The sequence below is a fragment of the Trachemys scripta genome, chromosome 3, assembly GCF_013100865.1.
Source record: "Trachemys scripta elegans isolate TJP31775 chromosome 3, CAS_Tse_1.0, whole genome shotgun sequence".
Classification (NCBI taxonomy): domain Eukaryota; kingdom Metazoa; phylum Chordata; order Testudines; family Emydidae; genus Trachemys; species Trachemys scripta.
In genome coordinates this window covers 16,344,287-16,360,377 of record NC_048300.1, presented here as the reverse complement: position 1 = coordinate 16,360,377, position 16,091 = coordinate 16,344,287, and the positions used below count along the sequence as shown (strand labels likewise).

General features: G+C 41.2%; 1 protein-coding gene across 3 annotated transcripts in view; it reads right to left on the bottom strand.

Moving 5' to 3' along the window:
• UGP2 (UDP-glucose pyrophosphorylase 2) overlaps positions 1 to 14,801 on the bottom strand; it is a 40,090-nt gene extending 25,289 nt beyond the window's left edge. Inside the window, exons 1-3 of one of the 3 annotated variants that reach the window (XM_034764200.1) lie at positions 14,713 to 14,801; positions 4,866 to 4,993; positions 3,183 to 3,290 (exon numbers count right to left, since the gene is read on the bottom strand). In XM_034764200.1, the coding sequence (XP_034620091.1) occupies positions 3,183 to 3,290; positions 4,866 to 4,979 (222 nt within the window). In that variant the 5' untranslated portion in view covers positions 4,980 to 4,993; positions 14,713 to 14,801. Of the gene's footprint in view, positions 1 to 3,182; positions 3,291 to 3,374; positions 3,502 to 4,865; positions 4,997 to 13,289; positions 13,710 to 14,712 lie in introns of those variants that run through there. The other 2 variants (XM_034764199.1, XM_034764201.1) reach the window with 2 other exon arrangements.
• Between the last annotated feature and the right edge of the window lie 1,290 nt (positions 14,802 to 16,091).

Genomic DNA, 16,091 nt, shown 5'->3' with positions numbered 1-16,091 from the left:
ATCACCCTGTTCCCTATTGTGATTTGGTGATCTGACCTCCACTAACACATCTTGTGCTTTATCTGTTAGGACATTGATCCATAAGCATTCAAGATCATTTTCTTCCAAGTTATCAGTGACTCGGAAACACAATGCCATCTTTGACAGAGAGCCACTCCCCCTCTCCTGTTGCCCACCCAATCCTTCTTAAATAGATTACCGACAAGCCATACAGCCTGTTCATATGACCTATGCTCACTTTTTTTTTTTTAAATTGTATCGTTCCATAGCTCTGCATCATCATGCCACTTAAATTATTCATGTGTCTTGCTCAAAACCATAGATGTTATCCCATTACCTATCACGAACTCAGAATCAAACCACACTACTTTACAAATATCATTGAGGTAAATAAACAACTTGGGGTGGGGGAAACCCTCCTTCTCTGTTCCTCCTACTACATAATTATTCTTAGTTAAATAAATTTATCTCTGGTGTTATGTTATAATAATTGTATCTTATTGCTCCAATAAACAGCTTTATTTTCTCCACAAAGTTCATTTGGAACTTACATGAAGCTTATAGCTTCATTCCAATAATTTTTCTTGCATATGAATGATGGTAAATCTCCCGGATACCCCTTGAAATTCATTTTCTATTTGTATCCAAGGGAAAAATCTTATAAAAATTGTGTGTATAAAAGTATCTTGCTTTAAGTTTGGTACTAAAGGCTCAAAACCCAGTTGCTGTTGCAACAAAGGAGAGCGCAAGCTTTTACAGCTGGTGACATATTGAATATCTATGGTGCTGCATAACATAGTTCCTTTAAAATTATTCTCAAAAACTATTCTGCAGTATGACAGTTACCTGCACCTACACTGTCAGTTGACAGTATTCTAATCATAACTGCACATTAACACTGTGTGTAAAGTTGAACTTTAAGTTTGTCCAAAGCACGATTGCAGAGATCTGATATCTTTATGGCTGGAGTGCTGACACTCATAGCTTTGTCCCTTAAGTAATGTGTCCAAGTCCCAAATTAAAGTTGTAGTAATAGGAGGACATTAAAGTAATAACAAAAGGAGACGGTAAACAAAGGGAAGATATGAGCTCTCAGCACAAAATCAAGATATTGAGAACAAAATTAATTAAGGAACCAGAGGCCATGAAGAGAGGCAATCTGGTACTGGCCTCTGCACTATGTAAAGCTATTTTTACACAGTATTGTTAGCTGGTACATGGGGCAATACTGGAGGCACATTTTCCTCCCCCCAGAGAGACTTCACACAAAGTAGGACAAGTCTCATAGAAGGGACCATTGAGATCATCTAGTCCAGGGGTGGCCAACCTGAGCCTGAGAAGGAGCCAGAATTTACCAACGTACATTGCCAAAGAGCCACAGTAATACGTCAGCAGGCCCCCATCAGCACCCCCTCCCCACCCCCACTCCCAGCGCCTCCCACCCAGCAGCAGCCCTACTGATCAGTGCCTCCCTCTCCGTCCCCACATCTCCCAATCAGCTATTTCATGGTGTGCAGAAGGCTCTGGGGGGGGGGGGGGAGGAGCGAGAGCATGGCAGGCTCAGGGGAGGGGTCGGAAAGGAGTGGAGTGGGGGCAGAGCCAGGGGTTGAGCAGTGAGCACCCCCCAGCACATTGGAAAGCTGGCGCCTGTATTTCCAGCCCCGGAGTCGGTGCCTATACAAGATCCGCATATTAACTTCTGAAGAGCCGCATGTGGCTCCGGAGCCACAGGTTGGCCACCCCGATCTAGTCTGACCCCCTCCACACTGCAGGCCACAGAACCTCACCCACCCGCTCCTGTAATAGACCCATAGCCTCTGAGTTACTGAAGTCCTCATAGCATAAAAATAATTTTAAAGTTAAGATGACTAGATTTGGAAGAAATGTAGAGCTTGTCTACACTTAAAATGCTGTAGCGACACAGCTTCACCGCTGTAGCTCTTCAGTGAAAACACTACCTATGCCAATGGGAAACATTCTCCCATTGGCACAGGTACTCTAGCTCCCTGAGAGGCAGTAGCTAAGTGGACAGGAGACTTCTCCCATTGCCCTAGTGCAGTCTATACCGGGTTTAGGTCCGTTTAACTGGGTCGCTTAGGGGCATGGATTTTTCACACTCTGAGCAACGTAGTTATACTGACCTAATGTCCTAATGTAGACCAGACCTTAGACTCGCTACAAGACTTCATCTTTCAACACCACTTTGGAGAGCAGCATCAGCATCTATTCTGCAGGCAGCTGAACATTCTATTCTGCAGCATGCTTTTCAGTTGCAAAGTGGATCTTTAATTCAATCACTGCTGACAAATAGCATAGGGGCAAACAACGCCAGTCAACTCATGAAGATACTAACATCTCATGACTCCAATTCAGTTTTAATATACCAGGTTATTCTTCTGGGAGAGCAAAAATTCTCACATTCATAACTAAAGGTTAGATGTGTAAACAGCCAAGAAAGAGCCTAGGGCCATAGAAGAATTAATTAAAAACAAGGTTTGGTTCAGTGAACAATGCTTATCTCTACAGAAATACTTGTGGGAAAATCTACTCTTTTTTGTTGCACCCTCTCACTTCAAAAGTTATTTTCTTCCCACACTTTATACAATACTGCAGGGAAATTGTGCTCTTTAAACAACATTAACTGTATTCCTAATTCCTTGATTTTATATAAACTATTGTAAAGCAGAAAAAGTTTTGAGCTATAAAATCCAGGCCACTTACTATGCATCTTTTTCAAAATATTTAGTAAAAACCTGATTGTCAGAGTCAATGTCATCTGGAATTTGCAACATGTTTTCATTTGGGGAAGGGGTGAGATGGAGACTCTAGATGTCCGGCATACTCCCGACACCACAAATTACCTTTCATTGCAAAGCATCAGATTAAACAGGCAAAGTTGTACTTATTACCATTTTTTATAAGCAATGGACCAGTTAACAGAATAATACTAGGAGAGAACTTATGTACATATGTTAAGAAGGACCTGATATTCATGAATACGTACAACATAGACCCATGTGTTAGTTCTCTCTGCAATAAAGATTTATTTAAATTGTTATTCCACTTTATCGTAAACAAACATGGCAATTATGTGCTTTGTATTGTTGACAATATATTTCAATGCAAGCAGTGATTACTAATTTTAAGATCCCATTGGCTGTTGTCATTTTATTACAACTTACAGAGTCTTCTGGAGGTCTCTGAATTTTTTCCCAGTTAACAGAAGGTCCCTTTTCTTGCAAGAATCTGTGGAATAGCTTCTTAAACCCTTCAAGGTCTTTTTTAGTGTGCTACAAGAGGGAGAGAGTGGATGAGTTTTAGAAATAATGGTATTTTGTGTTTACATAGGTTTATCACAAAAGCATTTTACAAACCTGATATACAATCTGTTCATAAGAATCATTCATCCAACATTTAAATGTATCCAACTTTGGGGTGAAACACAGCAACACTGCATAACCCCTTAGGACAGGAAGCACAGAACACCTTATCCAGTTGAAACTGCAGGGAGAATAAGGTGGGAAAAATGGCCAAAGTTTTCAAACCGAAGTGCCTGTAGTGCAGGTCCTAAATAAGTACTAAACATCACTAAGTTAATGGTGCCGAGTACCTGCAGCTCCCACCAAAAAAAAAAAAAAAAAAAAAAAATCAGGACACTTGTTTGAAAATGTTGGCAAATACATAATTACCTAAATTAAGTTTGGCCAGGACCTCAAGGTATAATGTTCCTATTCCTTGGAGTATGTAGGATCTTTAATAACCAGAAATGGTGAAAAGTTCAGTAATAACTCAGAGGCAAAATTGCAACCCTCCGCATCACCAGCATCACTTCCTTCAATAACTTAAGTTTTTCTTGGAAGTCTCTCCTCCACATAGGGTCCAGGCCAAACCCTACTCTTCTCAAGATTACACAGAATCACAGCACATTCTAAAAGTAGGGATTATATTAGTCTGACTACACAACTGCAGTCATATACCAAGTATATTGTTCTATACACAGAAGATCCATTAAAAAAAAACCTTGAGAGGGAAAGACTACAAAGTCTTCCTCACAAATTTCAGATAATAGACAACTTTGTGTGCATCTTGCTACAATTTTCAGTTTCAGTCAAACTGTTAAAACAATCATTGAATAAAAAGGTTTTCACCTTGACTACGTTGTCACATTTCAACAACTTGACTGTTTGTTACTCTACTTCTGTTCTCTTCTCAAATTGGCTCAGTTTTTAAAAAAATCAGAGTAATTTTGGTGATAACCCACTTCCAAGCACCATGAGAAGTGATTAAATTATCTGAATTAAGTTAACATTTTATGTTCTTGGATATGTTTCTGTGGACTATTATAAACATTTACGTATTTTTATAATTTCAGTTTCAATTTGATTGGGGAGGAAAAATATTACAGCTTGAACGTATCTTTTCAAATTCTTCATATTCTTTCAATTGAAATTTAAGTTTTACATACAATATGGAACCACTAGCAAGTTAGACTATTGGTTAGTCTATGTATTGTATGATTTAAAAAATTTAACAGAGAGGGTCAGTCACATTTACTTGTCTGTTGGAGACATGCTTTTTCAAACTGTGGAGCAGGAGAGGGGGAAAGGTTTGGAGAAACAGGTTTTATTTGTGAATGTTTCCAGCTACCAATTCAATAATTCATTATCTTGGTGGCCAAAAGCCTCGAGTACTAGTCCTCCACATTCAACCCTTAAACTAAGCATAATCTCTCTTCCCCTTCCTCCTATTTTGTACCATATCTTCCCTATTGTGTATTTTTGACAGTCTCTCTCTCCACAAAATTCATTTAAACAGGAGAAATTATATAGAGGCATTTTTAGAGTTACATCTTTTGTAGTCCTTACCTCTAGCTCATTCTGAGGTGCAGTTGCAAGTATTTTCTCAAGTTCAACTTTCATTAAATATTCCAGTTCTTGTCGAATGACTTCTTGAAACTGGGACGTGCCAGCTTGAGACATTGCTTTTCTATAATCTTTTTTAAAGAGATAAGAAAGAAGTTGAAGGGTGGGAAAAATCATGCCCTCAGTAAACTCCAAGCATCTAAAAGCAGCAATGCTGAAGGCATCTTTTTTTAAAAAAAAATATATAATCCAGACTTGTTTTGTTGTTATATTAGTGTACCCAGAAAAATACAAGTTGCCCATCAAAAATCTCTTATGTATAAATACCAAGTAGTTTGGAGGAGAATAAAAGGCATGGAAAAACAAGAATAATTTCAAGAAATAAATTACGGAAGACCCGCAATCTAGAGACAAATTTCTGTGACGAGAAACCTGGACTCAGTCAACTGCATCACGATATTGTACTAGAATAGCAAAGAAAATATAATGATAATGCTCTTCAGCAATACACGTTTGTTTTCCACAGTGTGCATTTTATAAAGACTAACTTGTCTGACCAAAAATAAAAAATATGTTGTAGTAATCTAGACAGTGAACTTTCAGGCTGTCCTCAGTCAGTTAGTTCCTGGTATATGTCTACATAACCTGTTTTTATCATAAGGATTTTCATACTGTAATATGTTACTAAGCAACCTAAAGAAATGGTTTGCCTATCACTTCAGCATGCACTTTAATGCTGAAAGCTGATCATTACTCATATTTACAGAAATAAATAAATGATCAATAAAGTCTGCAAATATTGATCCATAGTATGTCAAAGGGGAAATCAGAAAATAGTTATTGCCACTTTTTCCCCCCTTCACAGTTACCAAAGCAAGCGAGTGGACATGATTGTAATCTCAGAAGAGTTTGCTTAATTTAATTTCTGCTGATTCCCTTAAACAATCACTTCTCTGTAACAGAGGAAAACTATTGCCAAATAAAACTGGGATTTAGAAACATCCTGAACAGTTGTTTAAGGAGGAATAGGGGAAAAAAATGCTTCAAATTGAGTTGTATTTACAAAGATTATTCAGAGAGGAAGCTATGCTTAAAAGAAAAGTTTATATAGAGTAGTCATTAAATTAAAATAATATTCCACTGAAATATTTTTGTAACAATGCAAGAGGCACATTCGTTTTAATACTGAAATTGTTTATACAAATCAAATCTGTGTCAGAACTCAATGACTGTGTAATTACCGCTTGGAAACTCACAGTAGCCATTTTCCTGACTGCACTCTCTTGCAGGTAGGAAAAAAAGAGTGCTGCAATGCACATACTGTGGTGCAACATGGGGGAAATGTAAGTCAGGACACCTGCTACAATTCCTAATCACTAAAAACAAACGTTTAATTTTACAGAAAAAAACTTTTAGAACCTATTAATTACATTTTCCCTTTTTAATAATTTTCAAATGCACATGCAGCTCTTCTTTTAAGAGAAATTCAGGTATTTATTCCTACAACAAAAGAATTGTCTACCAGTTTACTACCTTTTTAAAAACAACTGAAAGTGCTATTTTTTCAGTTGCAGTTTGAGTTGATGTAGCAGGTTCCTTTACAGAAGCTTAAACAGCATCCCAAGATGCAACACACTTTGTAAGTGTTTGTAGTCCTTGATACATGTTACAACATGTCTCCAAATTCAGCAACAACTTTAGGGCCCAATCAGTACAAATCAGGATCCCATATTTCACATATCAGAAGAAACAATGCAATTAACAAATTACCCGAGACACAGTACTGCTATTGTGAAATACTAACTACTTTTAAAAAAGCAAGTTAACTTATCCAACCTGCATTTATGTTGGAAAACTCTGTTAATTCCCATTGCATGGGAGACCCATTGCAAGTCACTGGGTATTATGACTTCGCACATAAGGGAATAAAACATATTTTGTGACTGATTTATTTATGATAATACTTCTAATCAGTGTTTTGAAATATATTACTAAAATGCAATTACTTTTACAGAATGAGACCTCACTAAAGTACTAAGCTATTAAATTTATGCTGAAAATCTGTGCATGTGCGACTTATGAAATGTGGAAATTAGCAGAATCCTGACTACACAGCCTTTCATTCTAACTCTAAGCACCCAAAATCACTGACCTTGAAGGCCTTGCCTTCATACAATCATTTTTTTTTAAAATTAAAAATCATATTTAAATCCTAATATAGATGGCACAGGTTGTAGTTTTAGCATGTTAGCTGGTCAAAGTTAACTTTACTCAAGCAGCAAATAAGTGTCAAAATTACAACTTGCCTTGTCCACATTAGAATTTTAATATGTGGTAGTGTTTTGGGGTGGGGGTGGAAGGCAGAAAGGGTTAAATGCACCCAGTCCAAAATTATACTTTTAAACAAAAAAGTTATGGAAGTGGAAAAGTTATTTTTAAAATTTAGCCTATTAATAGTCTTGTCAAAACAGAAAAAAAAAAAGGCTACAGTGTATTATTTGTTGAAAAGACAAATACACGTAGTTCCAAAACTGGATCCAACTTAAGTTAAACAAGTCTGGTAAGAAATTACACGTGATACTGCAAGGACTCCTAAGGAGTGCAGAGTTATAAGAGAAATAGTTGTGTGAATTTCAGCTCCATTCCATTAACATCAAGCTATAAATGAAAGCTGAGATTTTTGTAAACAAGTGGCAGGTCTTTTTAAAGCAATGCATATATATTTAATACAGCATCAACAAGATTTTTTTTTTTTTTTTTGTTATTTGATGCATAGAGATGTATAAGTGCATAGGCTAAAGGGAAACATATGTAATTATTCATTCAGATGAAGACTGGCCTTTATTTTGGACTACATATGTCCTTAAATACTTTGCTGAATAAATGCCATAACCCTTTCTGCCAAATGGTCTGTAAAAGTTTACCTTGTGTTATTTAATCAAAAATAATGGAATTATCAGAAGAATGTTGTTTAAATGTACAGAATATGACAATAAAATAAAAGAAAGCCTTCATGTACTACTGCTTTAAGTATTTAATTGCAAGCGACAAGATTTCTCCCATTGTTTCTAAATCCTATTAGGCTCTTAAACTTCCTTAGCATGAGCAGGAGAATATCATGATTTCCTATGCCTCTAAAACTATCCCAACAAAGAGAATTACATTTGTATGTCTGCAGCACCACTGCCCAAAGCAGAGTGAAATAAACACACTGCTTGTCAGTTTCACGTTGCTGCTCATGCTAGAGAACTGATGGGAGGGAGGGCAGGAAGGAGGGAGACCAACTGTTGCCAATTGCTACCATATTTCATGATCTTGTCTTTTTGTTCTGTGTTTGTACAGCACCTAGCACCAGGGAGTCCTCACCCATGACTAGGGCTTCTAAGAGCTACTGCAGTACAAATAAATAATCCATTTTCTTTGGCATATAACTAATTGTTCATTTACAACTTTAACTTCTATAAAGCTAGAGCCCTAATCATGCAAACACATACAAGAGTAACTCTACATATAAGCAGACCATCACAGGTTTACTCCTGTGATTCAAGTTACTCACCTACCTATGCCTCAATCCTGCAAGCATATGGACAAATCTAATCCAACACTAACTAAACCAAAGCAATTGTTAAATTTACCAGCCCAAGCTCATGGCTACTCCCCCATATTGATAACAATGACAGAAAAAAATAATTTTAATTGCTGATCTAAACACAGGTTTCAGAATGGTAACCGTGTTAGTCTGTATCAGCAAAAACAACTAGGAGTCCTTGTGGCACCTTTGAGACTAACACATTTATTTGGGCATAAGTTTTCATGGGCTAAAACCCACTTCATCAGATGCATGGAGTGGACAGGACAGGCCCAACAAAGAAAGCAACAGGACGTCACTGGCCATCACCTACAGCCCCCAACTAAAACCTCTCCAGCGCATCATCTAGGATCTACAACCTATCCTGAAGGACGATCCCTCACTCTCACAGACCCTGGGAGACAGGCAGTCCTCACTTACAGACAGCCCCCTCCAACCTGAAGCAAATACTCACCAGCAACTACACACCAGACAACAAAAACCACTAACCCAGGAACCAATCCCTGCAACAAACCCCATTGCCAATTCGGTTCGCATATCTATTCAAGGGACACCATCATAGGACCTAATCACATCAGCCACGCCATCAGGGGCTCATTCACCTGCACATCTACCAATGTGATATATGCTATCACGTGCCAGCAATGCCCCTCTGCCATGTACATTGGCCAAACCGGACAGTCTTTATGCAAAAGAATAAATGGACACAAATCAGACATCAAGAACTATAACATTTAAAAACCAGTAGGAGAACACTTCAATCTCCCTGGACACTCAACAACAGACTTCAAAGAAGCAATTCTTCAACAAAAACACTTGAAAAACAGACTCCAATGAGAAACTACAGAACTGGAATTAATTTGCAAACTGGACACCATCAAATTAGGCCTGAATAAAGACTGGAAGTGGCTGGGTCACTACAAAACCTAATTTCCCGCTGCTGATACTCACACCTCCTTGTCAACTGTTTGAAATAGGCCACCTTGATTACATTGGCCCCATTAGCACTACAAAAGTGATTTTTCCTGTCTTGATATTCACCCCTTCTTGTCAACTGTTGAGAATAGCCGACTTCCACCTTAACTGAATTGTCTTGTTAGCACTGACCTCCAACTTGGTAAGGCAACTCCCATCTTTTCATGTGCTGTGTATTTATACCTGCCTACTGTATTTTCCACTCCATGCATCTGATGAAGTGGGTTTCAGCCCATGAAAGCTTATGCCCAAATAAATGTGTTAGTCTCTAAGGTGCCACAAGGACTCCTCATTGTTTTATCTAAACACAGTTAGTAGCCACAGATAAGTAATTTTTTTCAGGACTATAATGAAAGGTAATAACCATGGCTCCATAAAATGAGATTGCACACAAAAGCATCTGATAATTGCAAAAGCAATTCATCAAGACTACATTGTCAAATGTCCCAATTACATATAAATAACAGACAAAAGAGAATTCTTGTCTTCCAAGTTATCTGCAGCTACCTCATACTTTAGTGGGCATGCTGTGTTTCAACTGTTGTCTGAGGTCAGACTGGGGTGAGATTAAAAAGCGAATGACTGTTCACAGGAGTGGTCAATGTAGAAAATGAGTGACGCAGTATGAAAGTGTCAGAATAAGTTTGGAGTTTCAGAGAAAATTAAGTTTTGAAGGTTAACTGGCTGAGATCTTATTTATTAAAATTATTTAGCTATGATACAGCACGAAGCTCACCCCCAAACACCTCTGCCTGCATGAAGCACCTTTTATCGTGTAAATTAGTAGAAGTGGTTGAAAGGTGGAGAGTCAAAACTCAAGGCATATTTTATCCCTAATTCCAAGTATAGTTTTATCTTTGTTGTCTTCATTTGTGATCCTTTTCAGCAACCCCCAAATGTATCTATGGCGTGTACTGACAGTTATTTTAACTGCCAGGAAACCTAAAGACAAATAATTTATGCATTGACACTTGCCTAAACCTTAGTGATAAATTAGGCAAAAATAGTAAACAATAGGTTTTATTACCCTGCCAAAAATCAGAATAAAGACACACACTCTTTAAGGAAATAGTTTGGACTAAAATTCCAGTCCAATCTCAACACTAACTACTCTTTACATTGGAAAGCCTGTCATTAGTGCCAGTTTGTTTAGTTTTTTAAAGGTTCACAATTCAGCCAAAAGAGAACGTTTACAATGGCTTGAAACTTGGTATACAATGTCCCAGGAGGAAACCATGGTTCAAGAAACTTGTTGTGGCTAATATCTACTTTTAAGAACCTTTTAAATCCATTTGGTGTTATTAATTTAGATGATTGCTTATGCAGAGTATGCACAGTGAAGGCTGTCCGTCAGGGTGGATTTGATTTAAATCACTAGTCAGGAAGGATTTCTACATAAAAGTGCATTCTTGTTGGTTTTTATAACCTTAATACATATTCTTCACAACTCAGAGACAGATGAGACCCAAACTGGGTCTCTTTTACGGCCTGCTGCCATTATATGTTTGCCCTTCTAGTGAGAGATGGTATGGTAGATCTCAAATCAATGAAGGCTACACTCAGAAAGACCTCAAGACTCCTGGAATACGCTGCTCAAACAGTTTCACTTTTGTTTCTACTGCCTGTCCCTCCAGTCTCACATTTATCTCCAGACTTCTTCTCCTTGTCCAGATCTATTCCGCCCCCAACAATCTTCTATTCATTGAACTTTTTGAAACTTTGCACTTTTAGAGAGGTAAGGGATTGACTCTGTGTTCACAAATTTGCAGAGGGACAATAGGGTTGAGGTCTGTTATTTCTCACCTCTATATATTATTTATTTAAAAACATTTTTGCTGTTAACAAGCATGTTATCTCTGGAGACAAAAATCCACAGTTTGAGAACTGCAAAACTAAGCATCTCTGATGGTATCTTCTAGACTTACCACTGAGTCCCATTGGGTAGATAGAAAGATTAACCTAAATAATCTATACAGAAGTCCGTGGAACTCCATAAAATTGGGTCCCTAATTCCATGAACTATTGGAACTCTTTTACAAAACTTTTCTTAAACATTACATAAATATATTGTCTCATACTATAGAATTAGAATTTATAATCCCTATTCCATGATGAGATATCGTTGAGCTATAATGTATCTATTTTTAGATAGGTTTTTTTCCTCAAAAAGCATTTTATAAAAAAAGTGGTTTAAATAAAAAAAATCCATTTTTTTTTAAATCATTGTTTTTTATCCACCCTGCTGTCCATGTCAATTAAGTAAAGAACAGCTAAACCTCAAAAGCGCTATCAGGAGTTCAGGGCACTCTGTATCTCACAGGATGAGACTTTAGTAATGTGCATTCTCTAATATACTAAAGTAATTTGTATTAGTTCATTCCATCTTTTTAGAAGCCTTCCATATCCACCCACTCCTCTCAACCATCTTCTTTGATTTTCTTTTTTATATTGCTAAAAAGAACCTGTGTTTTAAGGATGTAAGCGGACATTCCACTCATTATAAGATATATGAAGCCATTCTGCTCAGGCTAATACTTTATGTGTACAAGCTAAGAAGCAGTTTTGCTATTAACACATAGCCAGTTTAGATTTTAAGGTGAGACATAAATGGATTTCTAAGCCTAGTGATGATATTATCATAGTGAAAAATATCATTTGACATTAGCAGTGCAGACTAAATTTCCAAGTGTTTTAATATTGATTTAAATGGCAGGAAAAAATGTAAATACTCTGTCAAATTCTAGGCAAATAGTTTTTGAAACCTGTTTATAGTCTTACAGAGGTTTCTAAAGTTGTCAGTTTCATAAATGATACCACTTTTCTGCAAGATGGCCACCTCTACCAGTAGCCAGAGAAATGCCAATTGTAATTTTAAGACATATTTTAAAAAGAGATACATTTTGCAGTTTATTAATGGTGAAAAGTGGCTTATCTCAGTAATTCTCTGACTGCTCACTTGAGGAAAACGGCTGTAGGTTTCCCCCTTTAATTCATCACATTCTGCTCAGATGTCACAGGGTGACTGCAAACACTAGATCCATTTACATAGTAAGTGTTCTGCAATGCCTAGGCACATATGCAGAGTTAATAAGACTTGTTTTCAAAGCCAAATTTTTACTCAGTCTTCTCTACTACACATTTATACATACATCCAGAAGATAAGGTTATCACTACTACCCTTACTATAGGGAGGGTTATTTTGTTGACAGGCCCGAATATGCTATGTACATAAAGCACAGACATTCGATTTGTTTTTATTTTCAAAAATCTTAAGAATCAGTTCAAAGGAGGAAAAAATGCAACAGCAGTGCGAAGTAATTTCGCCTCCTGAAGTGACCACTCCTGGTCTAGTCCCTTGTTTCGCAATAAATGAATCGGAAACTCTGACCACGTATACGCACAGAGCGAGGAGACGGCCAAAGCCTACCCGAACCTCCAAAAAAGGAGAACAGACACACAAGCTCAGTGCCTCCCCCCCTTAAATAAATGAAGGGGAGACATTTGAGCATTGCGATAATCCTCTGTGGACCCCAGATCTCGTCTGTTATTCACTACAGATACAGCGGCAGCTGCCTCAACCCGGTTTGACTGTCGCTGCAGTAAAACGGAAAAGAAACATACACAGATAAGTGAGCCCAGCCAGGACAGAATGGCAGGCCCCTATCGTCAAATTTAGCAATCAAATTAACACCACCGCCACCACCACCAAAATCTTGCAAAGGGTAACTCTGGAACCGATCAAACTGACGCGTCCAAGCCCCCACCAACTATGCTGCCAGGACTACAGGAAGCTATTGAAAAAATAAATCAGCCAACATGCAGAGCTGAAGCCGCTCAGAAAAAATAAAAGCACACCCACTTACCTTGTGCAAGTGACATTTTCCCGTTCTTTAATAAAATAAATATTTTCCTTTTATAAATAGAGAATGTACCAAAACTACACTATAAACGCCAGAAGAGGCAATTTTCCCCTTGTCGCCACCTTGTGTAGTAGAAGACGTTTCCCTGTCTGGTTTAGTCAACCAGTTATATAGTATCAATAATTTTAAAGGGTATTTAATCACTCCCTTGGGGGAAGAAAAATCCCACCAGAGAAGCCGCCCACACACGCAAAAAGAAAAATAATGAAGGAACTGGGGGAGATTTTTCCTCCGCTCGGTTCCTCCCAGCTCCTTCCTACACTTGTCCCCGGGAATATCTGGCTCTTAGTCTTGGACAAACTGGTTAAAGGTAAACGCACAAGAATTTAAATTTCATCAATGAGAGAGGCGGATCTAATGCCTCTCCGCTTCACCACCCCGCCCCTCCCGCCCCCCGAGGGCAGGACTGCAGCAGGAATGGGGCGGCCCCTGGCTCCGGCTGTTGCTTCCCCCCCCCCCCCGGGAACTCGCTGCAGCCGCCTTCCAATAGCAGGTTCCCCAGGAAACCCCCAGCAAACAGCGGCAGCTGCTCCTGATTCCGCCAAGGAGCCGCCCCCCTCCCCCCGTTAGCGGGAAGGCGCCTTCCATTTACTGGCCGAACTCCCCGCCGGTCCCCGCACCCCGGCACGCTGCGGGGTGGGGCTGCTCGTGGCTGGTGGGTCTGGGGCTCCTCCCCCCAGCCCATCGTTTCGGTGACACCGGAGCGCGCCGAGGCTGGGCTGTGCCCGTCCTTTTGCACTAAAGCACAGGGAGTGGGGGGGCCTCACGTATCTCAATGCTCGGCCAGCCGAAGGGGGTGTGTCCTCAGCTGCCCCCCAGCCGCAGAACAGTGGGGCGGCTTCCTCAGCCAGCCCCCCCTCGTGCCAGCTTCCTGGGGGAGGGGCGACAGGGCCGGGCCCCCGGAGCAGCTTTGGGGGAGAAGAGAGGGAAATGGGGGTATCCGCAGCTGTCCCCCCTCCCCGCCAGCTGTGGGGGGGGGGGTAGGAAATCCTGCCTGGCTCCTGGCCCGCCTCCACACGCACCCCCACCCCCGCGCTGTGCGGCTCCCCAGCGCAGCACAGGGGACTCGGCTCCCGCCTAACTCCACCTCCCCAGCCCGGCAGGGAGGAGCGCGCTGCGGCGAGGGTCACACCCGGAAACAGCCGCGCGGCGGCGGGCTGGGCTGGGCGGGGGGAGGCAGCCGGCCGGCCACACGGGGACACGCTCGGTGCAGCCTCTTCCTGGTCCCCTGGCAGAGGAGGCGGGCACGGACCCTCCCCCACCAGGATTGCGTCACGTGTCCCCCGGCCGCGGGGTCCCAGAGCGGCGCCCCCCCCACAATGACCCCGGGGGGCGCAGCAGCCCCGCAGCCAGCCGAGATACCCACCTAGTTGCGGCAAAGCGGGGGCGGGGCGGGGGCTAGCGCTCAGCCTATGGCGACGCCCTGAGTGGCGTATTGCACAAGAGGGGGTCTCGCTCCGGGGGGGGGGGACAACGGCTCCTGGCGCCGCTGCCAAGCGGAAGTTCCGCCTCCGGGTCCGGCCCAGGTTGGCCGCTCCTCGCACGGTACAGGCCGCGTCGGCCGCCAATCAGAGCGCGGGGGGACACAGGCCCGCGCTGTACCTGGCGGGAGCTTGTGTGTCGGGCCGCGCGCCTGATTGTGCGTGTCACGCGCCAGCAAGTGAAGCCGGCGGGGCTGGGGTGGGCGAGGCAGGAAAGGGCAAAACCCCGGCCGTGGGGGTGGTTGAGAAGCGGGGGTCACACGGGGCACCCCCGCGCCACGGCTTGTGACTTGGGCGGGGCCAGCACCGCGAGGACGGTGGGTGTCAGAGACAAGCCAGGGCCGCACCTGGGTGCATGCACACGGGGAGGCGGCGGTGTCCCTGAGCAAGATTCATTAATGTGGGCTCAGGACAGCACTGGGGGATACGGTAGCAACGAGGGACAGTTCACAGGCGGGGGGGTAAATGATCCGATGAGTATAAACAAAGTTCTCTGCAGCCTCTATTTCAAGCTTTAACATTTCTAATGTAAGTGATTTAGAGGCATTAACAGCCGACCATGCCCCAGATGCAAATTTCTTGAGCATTGCGTTGCTTTATCACCAGCTTGCATCACTGTGTGAGATGTTGCTATAGCAGGGCTCGGCAACCTTTCAGAAGTGGTGTGCTGAGTCTTCATTTCTTCACTCTAATTTAAGGTGTCGCGTGCCAGTCATACATTTTAACGTTTTTAGAAGGTCTCTTTCTACAAGTCTATAATATATAACTAAACTATTGTTGTATGTAATGTAAATAAGGTTTTTAAAATGTTTAAGAAGCTTCACTTAAAATTAAATTAAAATGCAGAGCTCCCCGGACGCCAGGACGCAGGCAGTGAGAGTGCCACTGAAAATCAGCTTGCATGCCGCCTTCGGCATGCGTGCCATAAGTTGGCTACCCCTGTGCTATAGCAAATCATAGTTGTGTTGCATCAGAGCATCACCATCTTTCAATGGGACCTTTGCCCAAGGAAGGGTTCCATGTTTGAGCCAGAGTTTGTATGACTTGAGAGTGAATGCATAGATGTAGTAAATGAATATTCATGTTGACAAATGTGCTATATGTAGGACCAAGTCTGATGACTTTTGAGGTGTCATATGGGATCACTAAGAGTTTGAGAAGTTCTGGTCCAACAAGGTAAATGACCTGGAGTTATCCTGGACAACCACACCATCAGTTAGCCATAACACTGTATTCTGAATGATTTATCAACTTAGTTCAACAA